At 36.0% G+C, this 21,951-nt stretch overlaps 2 protein-coding genes and 1 pseudogene across 4 annotated transcripts; 1 reads left to right on the top strand and 2 right to left on the bottom strand.

Annotated features, from left to right (window-relative positions):
* Positions 1–604: 604 nt before the first annotated feature.
* LOC120177304 (exocyst complex component EXO84B-like) lies at positions 605–4,875 on the top strand. Its single transcript, XM_039183497.1, has 6 exons — positions 605–926; positions 1,006–1,103; positions 1,240–2,282; positions 2,675–3,168; positions 3,656–3,835; positions 4,747–4,875. The coding sequence occupies exons 1-6, from the start codon at positions 768–770 to the stop codon at positions 4,873–4,875; spliced, it is 2,103 nt and encodes a 700-aa protein (XP_039039428.1). The 5' UTR covers positions 605–767.
* Positions 4,876–5,756: 881 nt separating this feature from the next.
* On the bottom strand, positions 5,757–10,291 carry LOC120177302 (annotated as a pseudogene).
* Positions 10,292–15,602: 5,311 nt separating this feature from the next.
* On the bottom strand, positions 15,603–21,585 carry LOC120177348 (protein PHOSPHATE STARVATION RESPONSE 1-like). 3 transcript variants are annotated; one of them, XM_039183528.1, is made up of 8 exons: positions 21,383–21,585; positions 18,948–19,666; positions 18,653–18,845; positions 18,487–18,563; positions 18,343–18,382; positions 17,631–17,688; positions 16,872–16,941; positions 15,603–16,293 (listed from the first exon to the last, which is right to left on the bottom strand). In XM_039183528.1, exons 2-8 carry the CDS (start codon positions 19,590–19,592, stop codon positions 15,955–15,957), a joined length of 1,422 nt encoding a protein of 473 aa, XP_039039459.1. In that variant the 5' UTR covers positions 19,593–19,666; positions 21,383–21,585; the 3' UTR covers positions 15,603–15,954. The 3 variants fall into 3 exon arrangements, with proteins under 3 accessions (XP_039039459.1, XP_039039457.1, XP_039039458.1); XM_039183526.1 differs by having other exon boundaries at positions 18,948–19,599; positions 21,383–21,584; XM_039183527.1 differs by having other exon boundaries at positions 18,948–19,594; positions 21,383–21,584.
* Positions 21,586–21,951: the final 366 nt, after the last annotated feature.

Raw genomic sequence — 21,951 nt, 5'->3', positions numbered from 1 at the left:
TGCCTATGTGGGCATCGCTGATTAAAGATGAAAAGCTTGAAGAATTCTTGTCCATGGAGATCAAGAAATGGATTCATGTTAATCTGACGAAGGTTAATTACTTCGCCAAGGAAGGTAAAGAGTGGGATATTTTGTTCAGGGCAATTCTTTGGAACATTTGGGCGAGACGCGAGGTGGGATCTGCTGTGTGGAAAGCTCCACCGATTGGTTGGATCAAGGTGAATACTGACGGATCCAGGAAAGTTAAATAAAAGAATACCATATACGATGAAATGAGTGATCAGCGGAGAACTTAATTAAATAATAAATAAAAATAATATTAATAAAATATTAACTAATTTTTTATGAATATTAATAAAATAAATCATGATATAAAAAATCATTTAATATTCAAAGTTGAATAATTAAAATAGAATTTTATAAAGTTGAATGGTTAAATAAAAAACAGAAATAAAGTCAAATCTGAGTGATAGAATGCCTTCTTTTTATTGTTGAAAACGACGTATTAGATTTGCGTTTAAAATTAAGAGTTCAATTAGCAGTTTGAGGCCGGTTTATATACTGGGCGCCAAAAAACAACAGAGAAAAAGATAGTGGCATACAATGCTTAAAGCGGTGAAGAATTCGAAGCTGATTCTTCCGCGTCTATCGACGGCAATGGCCACAAAACGACGTCACAAAGCTCCAAGCTGCATACTTCTACCAGTCTTCGAGACGGCTTCTATCTTCTTCACGCCATTTAGAATTGAAATCGTAAACCAATTTCCATGGAACCCTCTTCAACCACTACCACCAGATCCCGGTTCAGAGACCAAAACCGGCAGCCGATGGAGGAAGCTTCCGATTCTGAAACCACCTCTGGCGGCATGTCCTCCGTCTCCAGCGACCTCGACGATGAGAACGAGCTCCAGTCCATGACCGCAAAGGTAAAAGCATAAATTTTAGTTCTTGCTTTTTTTGTTGATTAATTTCTGAATATTTAGGTGAGTTTTTATTTGATTTTAGGGAATTAATCATCTTTGCTCAGAGCTTCTTGAGCTAAAGGCGGAATCAGACGAAGATTTCCACAGAAATATTTTTTCAAATTATTCATCCTTTGTTAGGTAATATTCTTCAATATATTTTTTTCATTTTTCTTTTGGTTTCAACTACAGTGTCAAATGTCAAGCTTAATTATTTATTGATTTAAAGTTGAATCTATTCTACTTTTTAAAGTTTGATTTAATTGTTTTCATGCAGAATATTTGATAAAGTAAAGTGCATGAAAAATGAATTGACACAGTTAAAGGGACTTGTTTTAACACAAAAGAAGCTTGTGAAAGACCTTATGGATGGAATTCATTTAAAAGTTTTATCAGAGGAGATAATTGATTCAATTCTTCAAGAATCTGAATTTGCTGAACCAGCTCCACCTAGGGAGTTAGCAGTTCATATCGATAGTATTTCTGAAACATTGGATGTTCTCATGTTCGAAAATAGGATAGATGAAGCAATAGCTATTTTACAAAGGGAGGATGAAAATTTGCAAAGGATGCAATTTGAAGACAACTCTCCTGAAGATTTGTTACTGTTGTATAATTCTGCAATTTATGAGAAAAAGGCAATGCTTACTTTACAGTTAACACTTTCGGCTGAAAACCCGAGAATATCCGCTGCTGAACTTCAAAAGGTGTTAATTGGGATCTGTAGACTTGGTGACACTCATCTTGCAACTCAATTGTTGCTTAAGTATTACCATTCACGTCTTGCAACTGGAAGGCATAATCTTCAGTGTTCACAATCGTTTTTAGATGGTTTCTATGTTAAGAGGCTTGCAAAGTTTGTGTTTTCTATGATTTCTCAAGCAGCAAGTAGCTTTATGATGCTATATGGAGAAACTTCTCCCCGTGCTTCAGAACTTAGTCAATGGGCTCGGGAAGTAACCAAACTGTTCCTTGATTCATTTAATAAATATGTCAAGTCCAGTTCTGATGTAACCGAAGGGTTATCAAAAGCTGTGGAAGCCATGCAGTTTTCATTGTCTTGTTGTTCCTTGTTAAAATCTCAGAGGCTATTCCTTAAGCCATACTTGATCAAGCATATTCGTTCTTGTATGGAAGAGGTTCTACTGATACACAGAGACCATTTTAAGAAAGTTATCAGTATGTTCACAGCAACTGATGACTGGGTTTTGGGTAGATATCTTATCTCGGGAATTTTAAGTGAAGGCAATTATGTGGTTGCTGGGCAACATCCAGAATACTGTCTGCTCACTAACAGTGGCCGGAAGTTCATAACTCTGAACATCCAGAATACTGTCTGCTCACTAACAGTGGCCGGAAGTTCATAACTCTGTTGCAGGTTTGCTTTATCTCTTTTTTAGGTTGTAAGTCCTAAGAGTAAGTTTTTATGCCTATTATGTATGGTTCTTTACAGGCAAGTTGAATTTTTCTGCAAATATTTAACATAAACCAGCCAAGTAACCATGAGCTTGTGTTCTTCCCCCATCTCTTATCTAGGGCCGAACCAACCATGGCTTCATTTTTAAAACCACCTCTTTAACATATTAATTTACTGCAATAAATTTCATTGCTTGGACAATGATACCTATAAATCTATCTACCTTCCTGCCTTCATCTTTTTCTTTTACTAACCAATATGTGTGATTGAATTTTACTCGTACACTTTTCCCATTTTCAGGCTATCATAGCAGATGTCACCCCATTGCTTGCCATTCAAATGGAAGGTTCTATCCTTAATGGACTCATGAATCTCTTCACAGAGTATATAGCCATCCTTGAGAAAGCTATTACCTTCGAAACACATGTTTTTGAAAAAGGTTCAAGAAGAACTTTAGCAGAGTCATTGCCGCAACAACTCTCTGTGCTGGCTAATTTATCAACACTGCAACTTTTCTTCTTCAAGATTGTTAGAAGTTTCTTAAGGGGACCTGGTTACCTGCATTCTGAGCTAAGGAAGAAAAATTCAATTGATTTTCTACAAAAGGAACTTGATGGTTGTATACTGTTCATTCAAGAGGCTGCTGCTAAGCTCAAAGCTCGTTTCTTCCAGCAATTTATAAATAGAATGACGTCCTCTGAAACCAGCACTAAACTTATGCTACAAACTTGCAATGATAGCCCACAATCTAGCAAATTTCAAGGTGCAATGCCCTCTGTTGCTTTTCAGGTAACTATGCTTCTTCTTAATAAGATGTGACAAACATGAATTTATATGTTTTATGAAACTGGTATAATCCCTTTGAGAGCATCGTATAATTATTTCTCGTCTCATGCCAAAATGTTGGTATAAAGGTCCTCTTCACATGGAAAAGAATTGAAAGGAGGAGAAACATTACTGTATAACCACAGACAGAAGTGCATAACCACATTCTGCCTTCTCGGTACTTGTTTCAGGTTCCAACTTTGTTCTAGACTTCTGATGGTACCGTCGCAATTATGATGGTACAGATATTTGTTGGATTTGGGCTGTTCTTATTTTTTTTGGCATCGTCCATTCCCAAAGATGGCGAAAATGATTCAAAAACTTGTGAAAAGAGAGAAGTAAAAACAAAAATTTGAATGCAATAGATGTTACTTTTCTCCAATGAGACCATTTAGGACTCGGTTTCTAGTTTGTTTCCTATTGTTTTCATTTTGGTTTACTATATAAACAGGTTCTATTTTTTGAACTAAGAAGAGTTGATAAAATTGACGAAGACAATGTCTTTGAAGAGGATTGGTTGATGGAGCTATTAAGGGATTTGATAGAGGCTATATTCTCTTGGGTGGTAAACAACAAGGAGATTTGGAGAAATAGGAATTCACCTGTCCAGCTTTCTGACATAATCAGTCAGGTATTTTCATTCTAGTGCCGGAAATTCCTTGAAATGAACTTTGTTACACCACCATCTGCATCAGTTTCTATTGTTTATACAGATTATTTTTTTATTGTAGTATGAGACACAACATTTTTGGCACCTTTACCTAGTGACAAACATTTGGTTCATTTATCTCACCAATCTACAGTACGCAAAGAATAGTTAACCTTCAAATTACTCATGTTTCCTTCTTCAATTTGTTGGATATATTAAAAGGTATCTTTTTCTGCTAATTGAACATAAAAACCCATTTCCTCTTGAAACCTCAGGTTTTGAACACTCCTACTACCATTTGCCTATGTGGCTCGAAATCTTCCATTTTCTTGAAATATCCATGTCCAACATCCGTATTTAGTGCATATATGAGTATGGGTGTTGTGATATGATCTCCAAATACATGAAAAAAACTTCGAAAACATTGAAAATACCTGTGTTAGACAGTAGACACATACATGCAACCGAAACCCATATCCAAGTTCAAGTAATATAGAGATGCACTACATAGTTTTATATCCTACCCTCAACGACAAAAGATATTATTGAGTGTAGATATTTAACGAATTAAATTTTCAAGTTATGGATCAGTCATAGAATCCTGAATAAGTTATACTTATTGAGATTTTGAGACTTGTAAGAACATGTGTCTATTCGGTAAATGAATAACTAAAATTAACAGTCTTGTGGCATACAGCCCAAGCTGGTAAACATGGTTTAATTTCTTTGTAACATTTTTTTAGTTTCTTACCTGCCTTAGGACCGCATCTATCCAGGCACAAGATAAATATTTTGGAGAGCCTTGAATAGTTTTCATGTAGACAACTTCATTATATTTTTAAAATATGCACCATTACTAGCTGATTGACCTGCCAAATCTTGTTGCTAAATAGTTTGTCTTAGACGTGCATTTTCTGGAGGAAATCGTGAAGTATGGAGGATACTTCTTCAATAAACCCTTGGTTCTCGAAAGCCTCGTGGATACAGCATTTACTTCTGCTGGCCTTGATCCTAAGAGGTGATATTTCAAGCCATTGTAGAATATCATATGCTAGAAATATTAGGATTTTTTTATCCACATAGTCCAATCTACTGATTTATCCCATGCTTAAAAGAGCCTCCAATGTGAACATCTTTATATAGTTTCCTTTTCCTGAAATCTAGGCATTAATTATTCATTAATAGGCTTCCGATCTTGTCATATAATTAAAAAAATCAAAATCATATATACGAAGAGATCTCATGCATTACCATCCAGTCGAAATCAATGTTTGATCAATATAAACAAGTTTATTTTATATATTTTAGGGTGAAAAATAAATAAATAAATATTATCTATTATTGTATTTGCAATAATATTATTTTTTATTTATATTTTTATCATATGTTTTTATTTATATTTTTATATGATTATAAGGTAATATATATATATAATCATTAATAAATTACACACCTTGCAACTACTCAAATCTAACATTTCTAAAAAAACAACACTTTATTTAACTATGAAAACGACTTAATGATTTTTTTTAATCAGATATTTAATATCATATTTATATTAATAATAGCTTCAGTACGATATTTATAAATATTGTTAAAATATTATAATAATATATAAAATTAAAAAATTAAATATCAGATTAAATATTTTAAAAACATAAATATTAAAATAAATATTTTAGAAATATAAACATCACAATAAACATTTTAAAATATAAATATTATATAAAATGTTTTTAAATTATAAATATAGCATTTAATATTTTATTAAAATAAATATATCACATTAATTAAATAAAAATATAAATATTACTTTATTTACAAAGAGAGCGAGATAAGATCTAAATTATTTAATTTTAATAGAAGATAATGTTTAAAAAATTTGCTTTTTATACTTTTTTAATTAATAGTAACAAAGTGGCGTGGGGGATAATATCAATATAATAACGATCAAGTTAGGATTCAACAACCTTGCAGTGCCGAAATCCGAGAGTCTCGGCTCGCATCCTTCCTCGAGCAGAGAGTTGTTCAAAGATATGTCTCCGTGTATAATCGGAGAAGAGCAATCGTGATGCAAGTAAGCAACTGCATGAGCCAATCCTTGCACAATTTTCACTCTTGTATCCCATTCTAGCTCCACTCCATTTTGTGCTTCATACAATACGCTTCCCGGGCTACCTCTTTTCACATACTCATACACCGAGTATATGCCACTTCCTCTAGCGCAATACCGTGCAACTTTATGATATTACGATGCCCAACTTCGGTTAACATTTGGATCTCATTCTGAAACTCTTGTAATTTGTCAGCTGAATATCGGCGGAGTCTGCAAAATTGAGTTTTTTAACTGCAACTACTTGGCCTGAGGGCAATTCTGCTCTGTAAACACTTCCAAATCCCCCTTTACCAATCAAGTACTTTTCATTAAACCCCTCAGTGGCTCTTTCAATGTCACCAGGTGTAAATTTTCCTCTTCCCCAAATGCTAGACTCAGAAAACTCGGTCGTTTTTCTAACTTTAATCTCTTCCTCAAGCGTTTGGTTTTGTCGACGGCAAAGCACAATCACTCCAGCAACAATCAGCGCTGGAGTTAGTATGCCACAGATGGGAACAAGGATAGCTATAAGAAGAACCCTCCTGTTGTTGGACTTTTTGTTTATGGGACTTAAACTGCAAGGTGTTAATCCATCGACATCTCCACACAAACCTGGATTTCCAGCAAAAGCATTTCCAGAAGCTTTTTCGAATACACCGTCGCTCGGAATTGGTCCTGTTGACTCATTGTACGAGAAATCGAATTTTTGGAGACTAATCATAGAGGACAATGAATTTGGGATTCTGCCAGAGATATCATTGTGTGAAACGTTTATGTTCTCCAATGATACAAGCTTGCTTAAATCTTGAGGTATTGAGCCTCAGAGGGAATTGCTGCTGAGATCCAGCAAAATATGCAAAGCAGATAAGCTGCCAAGCTCACTTGAAATTTCACCAGATAAGTTGTTGTGACTCAAGTTCAAGCTCAATAGTTTCTCGCAGTTGTCAAGTTCCACTGGTATTTCGCCTATCAATTGGTTTCCCGAAAGATCAATGAACTGTAACCTTACCAAGTTGCCAACAAACCGAGGGAGGTTACCTGTGAGATGGTTCTGCCTCAAATTAAGGTTGAACAACAAGCTCAGATTTCCCAGTTCCAATGGAATATTTCCACTCAAGTCATTAGCCCCAAGGTCTAAAACTCGCAACTGACTCAACTTCCCGACCTCAGCAGGGATTCTACCAGAAATAATGTTTCTATCCACTTTTAGATTGGTGAGGTTTTGACATCCACCCCACCCAGGCGAGATTTCACCAGTGAATTGATTGTCGCTAAGAGAAATATAGTCAAGCTCAGGATGAACTCTGAATGCATTGGTGATGTTACACGTAAATCGGTTCCCATCAAACCGGACTCTTCTTAACATTGTACAGTTCCTCAAGCAGGCTGGCAACGACCCGGTGAAGTTGTTTCCATTGGCTGTGAAGTTTCAAAGAGCAAAACCAGCACACAGTTCGGGAGGTAATTCCCCAAAAAAAAGCTGTTGTTGGATAAGCTCACATATCTAAGCACAGGACTATTCTTCCCGAAATCCTGAGGAATTGTACCTCAGAAATTATTGGTGAACACCGAGAATTCTTCGAAGTTGATTGTTGAATCAAAATAGATTAAAAACTCTAATTAATCGAGAAGAAGAAAAACTCTCTTTAGAATATTCTCACAAAATTGTAAAAGGGAAGAACTCTTAACAAAGCTTTCAAATGCTTATAATTAAGCTTTGATTGTTGGATGAAAAAACTCAAATACAAGTAGGGTATTTATAAATTACAAGAAACAATCTAAATCACCCATTAAAATAATCACTAAATAATCTAAACCATTGAAATTAAAACATGAGAAAAATACTTAATTTTCACCTAACTAAATTGATGTAAGCAATGACATCAAATTAATTTAGTTGTGAACTTATTTAGGCTAATATTGAATTTTCAACACTCCCCCTCAATGTTAGCTTCCATTCTTTGAATCACGTCATGTTGAAGACGGAAATGTTCAAACTTTCCAACACTCAAGCTTTTTGTAAACAAGTCAGCAATTTGCTCATCTGTCTTGATTTGTCTCATCTCAATCTTTTCTTGCAAAACTTTTTTCCCTAACAAAGTGGTAATGTTTCCACATGTTTAGTTCTTGCATGAAAAACAGGATTCTCTGCCAGCCAAATTGTCGATTGGTTGTCACAATATAAAGGAATTGCATAATCTACTGGTTGATGTAGATTATTCATCAATTGAATCAACCATGTACTCTCTTGAGCTGCAATTGCTGCTGCTCGATACTCAGCTTCAGTGGTTGACAATGATACCGTTGGTTGTCTCTTGCTACACCAAGAAATTGTTCCGGAGCCAAGCTTAAACACATACCCAGTTGTTGATCTCCTGGTGTCATGATCTCCTGCATAATCAGCATCACAATAACCAACTAACTTGTAGTCTTCACCTTTCTTGTACAAAAGATCATAGTCAATTGTACTCTTCACATATCTCAGTATTCGTCGAATTGCTTCCAAGTGAGGCTTCTTTGGATTTTGCATATACCGACTCATCACACCAACTGCATAAGAAATGTCAGGTCGGGTCAAGGTTAAGTAGATCAGACTACCTACCAATTGTCGATACATTACCAACACTCAAGCTTTTTGTAAACAAGTCAGCAATTTGCTCATCTGTCTTGATTTGTCTCATCTCAATCTTTTCTTGCAAAACTTTTTCCCTAACAAAGTGGTAATGTATTTCCACATGTTTAGTTCTTGCATGAAAAACAGGATTCTCTGCCAGCCAAATTGTCGATTGGTTGTCACAATATAAAGGAATTGCATAATCTACTGGTTGATGTAGATTATTCATCAATTGAATCAACCATGTACTCTCTTGAGCTGCAATTGCTGCTGCTCGATACTCAGCTTCAGTGGTTGACAATGATACCATTGGTTGTCTCTTGCTACACCAAGAAATTGTTCCGGAGCCAAGCTTAAACACATACCCAGTTGTTGATCTCCTGGTGTCATGATCTCCTGCATAATCAGCATCACAATAACCAACTAACTTGTAGTCTTCACCTTTCTTGTACAAAAGATCATAGTCAATTGTACTCTTCACATATCTCAGTATTCGTCGAATTGCTTCCAAGTGAGGCTTCTTTGGATTTTGCATATACCGACTCATCACACCAACTGCATAAGAAATGTCAGGTCGGGTCAAGGTTAAGTAGATCAGACTACCTACCAATTGTCGATACATTGTTGCATCTTCCAAATATTTTCCTTCATGTGCACACATTTTGACATTTGGTTCTATTGGCTTTGAAGTTAACTTGCATTCGAGCATTCCAAACCTCTTCAACAAATCTTTAGCATATTTCTGTTGACACGGAAATATTCCTTCATGTGTGCGATCAACTTCGAGACCAAGGAAGTGCTTAAGTTGTCCAAGTTCCTTCATCTGGAAACGAACTAATAAATTCTCCTTCGTCTAAAGAATTTATGCCTCATCATCACCGGTTATGATTAAGGCATCCATGTACACTAGCACGATAGCTAGCTTACCTTCATTGACTTTGACGAACAAGCTAGAATATGTAGGTGTTACTTAATAGCCACTTTTCGTTAGAAATTCAGCAATCTTACCATACCACGCCCTAGGTGCTTGTTTCAATCCGTAGAGTGCTTTTTGCAACTTACACACATATTCAAGATTATCTTGACTCTGAAAACCCATTGGTTGGGTCATGTAGATCTCTCGATCTAGCTCTCCATGAAGAAAAGCATTCTTCACATTCATCTACCATAAATTCCAGTCTTTGTTGGTTGCAAGTGCAAGTAGGACTCGTACGGTTGTAAGTTTCGCCACTGGACTAAATGTTTCATCATAGTCTAGTTCATACTATTGAGAGAAACCACGAGCTACCAATCGTGCCTTGTACCTCTTGATTGACCCATCTGGACGACACTTTATCTTGTAAACCCATTTGCAAGATATGGGTTTCACATCTTTTATCTTTGGCACAAGATCCCAAGTTTGATTTTGTTGAAGTGCATCGATCTCTTCTTTCATAGCTATCATCCACTCAGAACTCTGCGATGCTTCTTCGAACATCTCAGGCTCTGTTGCTTCTTCAATTATGGTTGCATTGGCATATTTGGGATTTGGCCTTCGTATTCTTGTTGACCTTCGGAGTTGAGATGTTGGAATTAATTCTTCTATTTCGCTAGGCCCACCTTCTTCATTTGGTTGTTGATACACGCCAGTTTGCCAAGGATTCTGAGTCACTCTTTCTTCGATATCATCGCCATTTGGATCTCCTGATTCATCTGAGCTTGTTTGTAGTTGAACAGTATACTCCACCATCTTTTGTTGCAACTTGTCTCCAAATTCTCTCGAGTCTGGCAACACCTCCTTCTCTAAGGACCACCAAGAAGATGCTTCATCAAATACCACATTTCGTGATGTGTAGCATCTACCACTCATTGGATCACAACATTTCCACCCCTTTCTCTGACTGTCGTATCCCACAAAGATACATCTAACAGCTTTCTTGTCAAACTTGCTCCGCAAATGATCAGGAACAAACACATAACATACACAGTCAAATACTCGAAAGTAGCTAACTGTAGGTTTCATGTTCCATAGTTTCTCAAAGGGTGAAACAAATTCTAACCTTGGTTGAGGAAGTCTGTTGATCACAAAGGTTGCAGTCCTCATTGCTTCATCCCAAAACCTTCCAGGTATGTTCTTTGCATGCAGCATACTTCGACAAATTTCTGCAAGATGTCGGTTTTTTCTTTTCGCTATACCATTCTGTTGTGGCGTGTTGGCACAAGTGTACTGATGACGTATTCGGCATTCCCTTAGGTATTGAGAGAACTCGTTTGATTTATATTCTCCTCTGTTGTTTGTGCGCAAGCAACATATCTTCTTTCCCACTTCTATTTCAGTCGAGTCTCTGAACTCTTTAAACTTTGAGAATGCGTCAGATTTTTCTTTCATAAAGAAAACCCACACATACCTTGAGAAGTCATCAATAAATGTTACCATATACCGTATACAGCTAATTGACTGTTGTTTAACCGGTCCGAACACATAAGAGTGAACCAACTCCAACGGTTCTTTTGCATTAAACTTTGACTCGTCATATGGTAATTGGTGTGCTTTACCATATTGGCATCCCGCACAGACTGTGTCTGTTCTCACGTGTAGTTGAGGAATCCCCTTAAGCATCGACTTCTTCACCATCACACTTGGCTTGGAATAGCTAACGTGACCTAACCACATGTGTCATAGATATGATGTCTCATTTTTTCTTGTCATGTCTACATATGCAGACTCTGCTGACATCATGTAGATTGACTCCAAACGTCGTCCCTCCATTGTTGGTGTTTCTGAGATTTTGACGTCACGATAAACCTTCACGTCTTGGGGACCAAATAAGACATAATGGCCTGATGATGTTAATTGAGCCACGGATAGCAAATTTTTCTTCATTCCTGGGACATGGTAAACATCTTGAAGTTGCACCTGGTTAGAATTATATCGAGTCGTAACTATCGTCTTACCGATGTGAGTTATCGGTAACCTTGAATTGTCAGTTGTCACCACCACACGACCTCCATTGTACTTAGACAGGTTTTGCAACTTCTGTTTGTCACCCGTCATATGATTTGAGCATCCTGGATCTACGATCCAATCATTCTTGTAGTCAATTCGTTCTGGTGTTGTTACCCTGAGAGCTAATTCTTCTTCCTCCGTAACAAATAACGCTTCAGCATCCCAACCATCTTCACTATTCTACTTCGAACTGGAAGTAGTAGTATTACTTTCAACATGCTTTTTCTTGGTCCAACAGTCTTTTGCCATGTGGCCCATCTTCCCGCAGTTGTAACACTTGCCATCAAACTTTCTATTATTACCTCGATTCTTAGAAGCTCCCCCTGAATGGGGGCCTCCCTTTCCTTTGTAATTTTTCGCCTTGTCACCATCCTTTTTAGATCCACTGCCAGTATATCACTGAAAAGTGCCTCTGCTTTTACTGGTGTAGAGCGCTTCCTCTTCACCCTTCAGTGAGACTCCTCCCTTCAGTGAGACTCCTCCCATTTGCTTGGCCATGGCTTCTTGACCTGCAAACAAATTTTCAAACTCAACAAGCGATGGTCGTGTCGGCCATCCCTGTACAGCGACAATAAACCCTCTATATTCGGGTCTCAAACCATGGACAATTATTCTTTTTATCCTGGCTTCCCTAATAGAAACTGTCGGATCTAATTCTAAAATTTCGCGGCATATCGACTTCACTTTTGTGAAAGTATTGTGCAACCGCCATGTCGCGTTGCGCCATTGATAGAAGTTCATTCTCGAGAAGTTGCAATTTTGTATCGTTCCTCTTCGAAAAGAGTGTAACAAAAGTGTCTCGTGCTTCCTTTGGTGTTTTAGCATCCCGGATGTGCTCCAACATTTCTTCTTCAATTGTGGTATTTAAAGCAAACATTGCTTTGTCTGCTTTAATTTTCCACTTTCACAAGATGCCATTGACATCTTCTGCTGCCGGTTGTGTAACTTCACCACCACCGACAACCTCCCAAAGGTCTTGACCTAGTAAGTATGACTCCATACATGTTGCCCACGTGTTGTAGTTTTTGTTATTGAGCTTCTTGACTCCTCCAACTACTTGAAGATCACCCATCTTAACGGCAAGGCTTTGACTACACCGAACAAGCTTGAGTAACAAACGTGCAGAGTACTAAATTACTCTAAACACAAAGAAGCTCCGCAAGGTTTGTACAAACCCTAACAATAATCTCAAGAAATATTTTTTGATGTGGAAGATTAGTTAAAACTGCAACCACAGAGCATACTCGAAATTTCAAGAGACCTTAAAAAAGTGGCTCGGATACCAATTGTTGAATCAAAATAGAGTAAAAACTCTAATTGATCGAGAAGAAGAAAAACTCTCTTTAGAATAATCTCACAAAATTGCAAAAGGAAGAACTCTTAAGAAAGCTTTCAAATGCTTATAATTAAGCTTTGATTGTTAGATGATAAAACTCAAATACAAGTAGGGTATTTATAGGTTACAAGAAACAATCTAAACCAGCCATTAAAATAATCACTAAATAATCTAAAAAGCCAATGTGTTACAACTGAGAAATGGAACCGGTGAAGTTGAATTGAGAAATGGAACCGGACATGTCAGAATTGGAAAGGTTGATTTGGGAGACAGTTGCAGTGGCATCATCGCAGGTGATGGAAGTCCAGTTGCAGAGGTTGTTGAGATTCGACAGCGACCATGAGTCGAGCTAAGGTGGTGAAGAAGCCAATGTGTTCTTCCGTCTGATGAGTACCTCCGCTTGTGTTCTTGTTGAACAGCTGATCTTCAATGTCAGTAAAGACAGCCAAACAACGTTAATGAGAACGAGACAGGGGTCTGGAAAATCTGACATGCTTTGTTTGTTAAAGAATTTACACATTTAAGGTGGGTTTGGAAAAAATATTTTTTTTTTCTATTAACAAATTTAATTTAATTTAATAATTTTTTTTTCAAAATAATAAATGTACAATAACTTCTCTATAGAGCCATATCCATCTTTTAGAAATGATAAGCTCAATTTTTCTTCACTTTATCATGTAACATCCTAAATTGGCTCACAGATTTTGAGATCTAAAATGTTTTATTGGACCACTAAGATATCGTCAAAATTTTAACTTTTTAAAAAATCGAATTCTATATAATCAATTTTTTAAAAAAAATTGTTTAAATGGTCTATATGATCATCGAACGAACGGGAATACTTGAAATTTTTTCTTTAATTGAATTAAACTTTTATTTTCATGATATTAATCGAATCGAAATTTGTTGAGAAATTTTTATAATTCTTTTAGTTAGATTAATTTAAACTTACTAGAGATATTTTTTATTTGGTTTAAAATTTAATTAAGTCTCGATAATTTAATGGGTCTAATATGGTTAAAAAAGAATTGAGTCTTAATTTCTAATGGAGTTTAGTTTAAAATACATATTTTATATCTTTATAATATATAATATTTAATATTTTTGTTAATTCGGTTAATTGACTGATTTCAAATAGTATTAACCATTAACTGAATTTTAGGGGGGGAATTAATCGTTCCTCGAATTGAACTAAATCGATGATCTACCAAATTAACTGAATTAATTCAATTCTATCGTATAATATTTAATACCTTTTAGGACATCTACACTAGGTAGTATTAAACAAAATAGTTATGGAGTTATACAAAAAATTGAAGCTCCGAATAGAACATAATATAAAATCAAAATCAAAATCAAATTAATAATATAGTTTATAAACCAACATACTAGTAAGGTCCTATGAATGCATATGTTCATTAATGAAAATTAGTTTTCTTTTCAAAAGATGAAGTTAGAATTCTTTCGTCAATAATGTTCATCTAAAACGATCACAATCTATTAACTTAGATGAAAGAATCCGAATCGTGCAATTCATAAAGATATACATGCAATACAAATATAAGCTCAATAACACACTTCTAGGCATAAACATGTGTTATCTCTACTTACAAAACTTCATGGAACTTTTTTCCAAAACCTTGAGATAAAATGAAGATCTCTAGCCGGTACAATTGAACTCGACACATCATACAGTCTCCCTATCTTGACAATATACAGTTAAGCCAACTTTTCTAATTTGAAGTTATACGCATCGGTAGAAAATGAGTTATTTTAGTTAATTAGTCTACAGTCACAAAATCGCATGGTTACGTCGAGTTATTGGTAACTCTGTTATAAAATCCATTGTGACCCTATCTCATTTTCACTATGAAATTTGAATCGATTGAAGAAGATTGAAAGACATTTGATGTTCAGTCTTGACTTACTAATGTGCTAAATACTTTGCCACAAATTATGGTATCTATTTATATTCGACCACTGATATAGCTGTATAAGCTCTTGATGTATCTTATTACTTTTAGGATGAACCGCAAACGAACTACTGTGAGCTTTCTAAAAGAATTTTACTCGAATCAACTTTTAAAATATACTATGTCACCACTTTTCAACTCGAAACCAGTTTCTCATTTAATTTATGGCCTTCTTTTACTTCTCGTACCAACCAAGACAGGCTTCACTCGAAGTTCGACTAATAATTCACCATCCTCCCATAGGCTTAATCTTGCAAACATTGCTCTCAAGTTTGACATTGGTTTTCGTCTCAAGGCATCTACTACAACATTCTCTTTTTCGAGATAGTAATTGATAACACGATTATAATCCTTGAGCAACTCCATTTACCTACATTGTTTGAAATCCTTAAGCAACTCAATCTACCTACATTGTTGCAAATTCAATTCCTTTTATGTGAGAAGATACTTTAATCTCCTTCGTGTGGCCAACTTTCAATGTTGACTCCTGATTTGTTACATGCAGCTGGTTTGATATTACTGAGTCTAATATCTGAATGCTAATATACGCTGGTTACACGCAGCTGGTTTGATATTACTGAATATAGTATCTCAATGTCAATATACGCCGGAAATGTCAAAGGGTCAATGTCATTTGCCATATTACACACTCGAACAGGGCAATGGTATTCATTTTCCCTTTACTCATAAGTTAATACTAAAAACCACTACATATGGACTACGGTACATTGAAGCCATGTACAGATCTCGGAATGAGAATTTTATTCACTTCTTCCAACAAGTTCATGGCCACTAAATTCCCTAAAAAAATTGAGTTCCTTCCCTGTCTTAACTAGTGCACTCTGTGCAACCGGTATTTATATAATGCACCTGCATTTTCACCGAGGTTGAAGTCTGGAAAATCAAACTCAACTATTTTATACGCGGTTTGTTCATAAGACGGCAGTGCTTAGCAGCTTAAGCAAATTGTCCACAAGGACTTAACATGGCGGAAGAGGACCTTAAAACTCCAAAAGCTCTAACCTTATCTAAACTTGGCTTATCCTGCGTTCATCCATGAAATAATTATGGTAGTCAGTTTAAAGCTACCATATAACTTATTCTTCAATTCTTGGGCGCTTTGAGGTTTGCTGTGAACTCGAATCAGAAATACGGGTTTCAGCTTTCTCTAGATCAACTGTTTCAGGTGTCTTATGCTCTCCATAGATTTCTTGTGGACTTCTCTCTGTGCCTGTTCTGGAATTCCTGTGATCCAGCTGGGAGGATTCCAGTTTACTTTTTGTAGGAGACTCATTGGTAGCATCTGAAGGAGCAGGTGGGTTCTCCGGATTAGGAGATGATCCCTTCAGCTTGTCTAAACCTGACTTTTGCTTCTCAAACATCATCTGAAGATACCTCCCTTGTTCTTCTATTTGCAACTGCAAATTTCTTTGAATCTGTACAGAAAAGGAGAAACAAAAGATATTAATGTTACTCCAATAGACCCCTCAGAAAAAATTAGAAACATCAATTAGTGAAGGGTTCATTCAGAACTTTGACTATAATGGTGTGCAACTTCACAAGGCAAAGATGGACTACATAGTAAATAAATCCACCACTTAAGCCCATGTCTCTTCAACCTTAAGAAAGAAAAAGCTAGTATCTAAGTAAATATGATTTAGATAGCTGGCCTTCATCCTAAAAATAATAGTTTTTACAGAATACAACGGCGACATCACATACGATAACTCAGCAATAAAATCCATGCGCAAATACCCAGCAGATCAACCCCCCCCCCCCACTTCCTCGAAATCTCATGGCAATAAAATCAGTTTTTCAAGGTTCAAAATCTAAAGCCATCAATCTGAATGAGAGCACAACGGAAACATAATTTCTACTTGTCTAAAGGGGAGAAAGATCCTCCATTCTCTACTTCCATTGCAAATTTGAAGGTAGATTCATTTAATTCAATTTTCTTCAAGTACACAATGTGCTGCTTTTATGTCCCAAAATCCTTCCCAGCACAGATTCATACCTCAAGCTGTTCATGCAACCGCTTCTGAACTTCCATCTGTAAACGCAAAGCTTCAGTGATCCCCATGCCCCTGTTCCAGTTCAGAATAAAAAATGGACTTAATACGACTTAATACGATGAACGGTAAACAAAACAAATCAACTGACTGAAGCTGCATTAGACCTTGATTATATGATATGTTCATTATGGATTCCATTTGGAGTTTTCTATAATCAACTCTTTGCAAAATGCAATAAATAGGAAAAGAAATGTTAAATTTGCAGCTTCATCTCCCTATCTAATAGATTACCAAGGAAAATCCATGGAAAACATTTTCGTTTTAGAAGCATATTACAAACTTTGACAAAACTTGAACATGACCAAAGATTTGAATACACAATCCAACATCAGTTTAAGGTAACTAAAGAATGAACTAATGAGATGCATCAACCATCCTTTCATGGTTGATTGGTTTCACACCAGCATTTCCGATATGTTGAGTATAGCAGACAGCGTAGTACAGTTCATACAAATTTGTCACTAACCATTTTCTTAAAAGGTGATATTTCCCAGCTAGAAATAGCAGCATCCCACTCATTTTTAACAAAAGAGGTCACAAATAATTATCAAGTATGCTACTCAAACTTTATTAAAGAACACAAAGTATAAAAGCAGATGCTCAATGTCCCTGATTCAATTCCTTAACCCAGAAATAATAAATAAATAAATAGCATAGAGTATTAATTAGAAATAAATGGCAAACCATTAGAAATTACTTACGCTTTCAAATCCAGAGATGAGATTTCTTCCATAGAAGTTAACTTCTTCTCTGAGGATCCTGCAAGCAATTGTCATTATGTCAGCTAAATTATACAGAGCCACCCTGCAATCACACGGCTGAGAAATTTTGGGGATCCAATATACATGATAGTCACTTAAATATTTATGATCCAATGACCAAAGTGAAATGATAAAGTATCTTTTGAGAAATTAGTAGTAGAGTTGGTATAGACATGTGCTTCAGACAGAATGTTATACTTGTAATTTTGTAAATAATTCATCTATATAAAGGTTAATGGATCCGAAGGGATACACAAGCAAATCTATATTTTCTTTTGATTCTAATCTTAACAGTATCCATGCCAACTACAAAGATAACCAGTTCCATGAATAAATCAAGAAGGGGCAAAGTTTGCGAATGGAAAAAAAAAACATATTTGAGCAGACAGCTAAGAGATCCTGGAACCAGCTTAACCAAACAGAGTCCACTTCATTAATGAGAAAAAGATCCTCTCTCAAGTCTCAACAACCCTTCATCCATCCATTCACTTACACTGCTATAATTTCTAATATATCAGTATGGGATGGGAGATTGCTGAGTGCAAAGTAGACATGCATCGTAAATTTTCACTGGAAAGCTAATGGTTCTGGAACACAAATAAGTAACACACATAAGGAAAAGGAAAAAACATAAAGGGAGATTAACATATACCTTCTGATGGCTCTGGTCTGTATCTAGCTGTCCTGTATTTCTGCAGTGAAGAGAATGACATCTCCAGTTAAAGGGTAATCTAACCAAAGTCTTTGTGCACACATTTAAAATATATATTTGAATAAAAAAAATTGGTGTATGCACCTGCAAGTGACTTTTAACATGATATATAGTCAAGCCTTCAACTTTCATAAGCTTCAACACACCCTTTGGAGTAGCTCCTGTAAGTTGAAAATACCAAACAAATTAAGACATAACATAAGCCTAATGACTTTTGGCAATAGTTTCATGAGGAATGAAAGTAGCACACTTTCACTGCCTCCCAATTGGTTCACAGCTTCAACAAAGGCTTCATGAAGTTCTGGTGTCCACCGCATTCGTGGTTTTGCCGGGGCATTATTTGCAGAAGGGTTTACAACACTATGACTTTCTACAGATGGAGAAGGAAGCTGTTGATTCTGTGTAAGTACGGTTGTGCATGGTTTTTCCACTTGATATGCCATCTGAAGCAGCAAGAAGGAAAAATAAATCAAAGATAAACAATGCCAAAAGGATTAAGTTTATCTGGATAAGCTTTATCTTCCATAGTCTGAAAGCATCCACACCTTTGGTTCCAGATTCATAACGTTGTCAACAAGAAGTTCATTCCAATTGGAAGCCAATGCATCATCACCAGTGATAAGATGGTCCGCCCATTCCTGCCAATCATTGTGTTTGCCGAAGTTCTCAGGTCTCATAATACCACTACAGCTACTGTTTTCTAGTTGACTGCTCAGGACAGGGGTGCTTACAGGAAAATCAAGAAAATCAGGATCTGTACACCAAGAACCACTATTTTCTTTGTTACAGTGACTTGGAATTGTAGATTGAGGCAACAGTGAACTTGAAGATTGTGATAATGGCAATGCTGCAGTATTAGTCGGTGACTGAGATATGAAAGGAGAATTTCTTGAATGCTTTTCCCTTGGTAATGCTGATGAGTAATGAATATCATTTGAAAATCCAGACGATGATGAAAATATGTGACCAACCACCCCATTATTGGCAGGAAGACGAGTTGTATGGGCCAAAGGCCTAGTCATCAGTTCTCTTTCTTCATGTGCTTGTTGAGTATTGGGGAACTTTTGATATGTCTCTTCCAGATGTGTTGAAAGGGCAGGTAAAGATGATGAAAATCCTCCAGATACCCCATGGTTACTAAGCTGGCTTGCACCTGATCTCTGAATGGATAAAGCAGGTCGTGCCTCCATAGCTGTGCTTAATTAAAAAAAGATGGTGTGATTGGTTTGGTCAATCAATATTAGCTTAATTGGCAGAGTTCACACTGTTTCAAACAAATCAAGGAGCCACAAAAAGCATCATTGTTAGTTGTTACTGCTTGCAAAAGCCCAAAAGGCGAGATCATAACTTTTCACATCAGTGAATATCATCTAATAAATAAAAAGCTATTGTTGTATATGGAAAAACATCAACGCCAGAAATCTCCAGGGAAATATTGGTATGAAACTTAAGATGAACAGGGAAATAAGAAGAAACAAGTGCTAACATGAATTGTTAGAGATTATGTTCAACAACACAACAATGTGCTTAAGTGGATTCCAACTCAGGAATTCCCAACAAATGACTTAAGTTCAATAAATATAAAACAAAATTGATGCAGAACAAGATCATGCTTGTTATACAACTGAATAACCTAGAAATTTATGATATGTATTTTAGATTCTCAATGTAACTTATAGTATTTAGGAAACTATAAGGGCATTTAAGGTTAAATGTGGCATTTCATATCAACTTCGGTGTTTAGGAAGTAGCTTGTGTGGACGAATGTTCTTTCAGTTTCTAGTAACTTTTAGTTATTGACATATCATGAATTGGGCATTTGACCTCAAGTGTGAAGATTTTCATTCCCTAGTTTCTCTATTCCACTCTCCTATTCCTCTATCTTTCCATTCTATTTCCTCTCCGTTTTCCTTAAAATTTCTCTATTATCTACTCTTCAAGTCTTCTTTCCCTTACTTGTAAAGAAGAAATTGACAGGTATGCACAGAGTAAGCAAAAATAATATAATCTCAAAACGCACAGAAAGACACGTTAGAGCAGAATCAAGTTTACCACAAATCTAGAAAAGTGGGTAAACAAAGGAACAAAACATCAGTCTATTACTCATAAGATTTTTGTAAAGTGAAAATTACAGGCTTTTCCATCCTTGAAGCAAAATACAGTGAGAATATATATAACCTGCTCCCTGACATAATGATGACAGAATCTATATGAAAAGTGAAAACTGCACAAGACTGTTACCCAGATAGCCCTTGACAATAAATGTGATGCAATATTATACTCTCTATTGACTGTTCCCTTCATCACCAAGAAAGCTCAAACTAACTTCATTACTCCAACGAGCACTATTTTCCCCTTTGGATGTCTCTAACCTTCATATGCTTCAAACTAATAATATGTCAACATAAATGGCATTTCAAGAAAAAAAGTTATACAATTACAACCCTCCTTATCTACAATAGTCTATCAATCCCAGCAACCTCTTTATCCATATTATATATACACATTACACACACACACACACACACACACAGATCCTAAGCATTAAATACCTATAATTAACTCAACCAAGCCAGCAATTCATATTTCAAGGACCATTCAATTTTAATCAAAAACTAGATTTTTAACACACACACACAAAAAAACTAAAGCTTTCGCACATAATCATCATATATGAAATTCCAGCAAAAAAAAAAGATGATAAGAGACAAAAATAGAACATCAGAAAATTCCAAAAAAAAAGTTGAAAATGTAAATTTCACCCCAAAAAATAAGTACTCATAAATCCCAACATGCAAAACATCAAAGGAATGACTCAATATGCCCCAAAAATCATAGCCAATCCAGCTCAACTACAACCTTTAACAACTTCAACAAGCACCCAAATTAACAGAAACTTCATTAAATAAAAAAACCAGAACTTTTTACCTAAAAAAAACGAATTGAGCGGAAACAAGCAAATGGGTAAATCGATTCTTACCTAAAACCTTGATAGAAACCTTACGGGATCGAAACCCACCAAAAAGAATCGAATCCAAAACTTGGGTCACTGAAAGAAAGATAGATTGTGGTGGGAATTATTCTAGAATCCATAAGCGGGTGTTTTCCTCAAAGTTCCGTCACCGGCGTAGGCCAAACAAGGAAGTGATAGGTGACGAAGTTCCATTTTGCCTCGTCTATTGGCCCTTACTGCCTCTGCAGCTAATAAGAAACAAAAAAACCGTTCGTGGCGCGTGTAACTCAACCTCGCCAGGGGAATGGTTGAAAAGAGGCAGGAATTGGGTGCGAGGACCACAAGATTGTTTACGTAAACCGTCCTGATGGATGGCTGGGAAAGACATTTGATGGGCGGCACGTGGGCGTTAATTGTGTTCGTGGTCGTTCTCAGTGGCAAAAGTTTGGTGCCCTCCACATTTTATTATTCCTTTTAAATCAGATAAATAAAAGACTTTTCAAAATATTTTAGGTAAATTCTGCATTTTGTAACTAAACTATCAGTTTTAATCCGTTTTAGTACCTAAATTTTTAATTTTTTTAAAATCATACCTA

Source organism: Hibiscus syriacus, unplaced genomic scaffold (assembly GCF_006381635.1).
Source record: "Hibiscus syriacus cultivar Baekdansim isolate YM2019G1 unplaced genomic scaffold, ASM638163v2 tig00112285_pilon, whole genome shotgun sequence".
In the NCBI taxonomy this organism is placed as follows: Eukaryota; Viridiplantae; Streptophyta; class Magnoliopsida; order Malvales; family Malvaceae; genus Hibiscus; species Hibiscus syriacus.
The sequence above is the reverse complement of the archived record's forward strand: the minus strand, read 5'-3'. Positions and strand labels throughout refer to the sequence as shown.

What these genes read in the sequence shown, in the direction of transcription:
- LOC120177304 (XM_039183497.1), top strand. Translation starts at nt 768, where the DNA reads ATGGAACCCTCTTCAACCACTACCACCAGATCCCGGTTCAGAGACCAA. An exon ending in CCGGAAGTTCATAACTCTGA is followed by an intron (nt 2,283 to 2,674) that starts ACATCCAGAATA and finishes ACTTTTCCCATT; the next exon opens with TTCAGGCTATCATAGCAGAT. An exon ending in TGCCCTCTGTTGCTTTTCAG is followed by an intron (nt 3,169 to 3,655) that starts GTAACTATGCTT and finishes CTATATAAACAG; the next exon opens with GTTCTATTTTTTGAACTAAG.
- LOC120177348 (XM_039183528.1), bottom strand. Translation starts at nt 19,592, where the DNA reads ATGGAGGCACGACCTGCTTTATCCATTCAGAGATCAGGTGCAAGCCAG. An exon ending in CAGACCAGAGCCATCAGAAG is followed by an intron (nt 17,689 to 18,342) that starts GTATATGTTAAT and finishes AATTGCTTGCAG; the next exon opens with GATCCTCAGAGAAGAAGTTA. An exon ending in TCATCTCTGGATTTGAAAGC is followed by an intron (nt 16,942 to 17,630) that starts GTAAGTAATTTC and finishes GAACTGGAACAG; the next exon opens with GGGCATGGGGATCACTGAAG.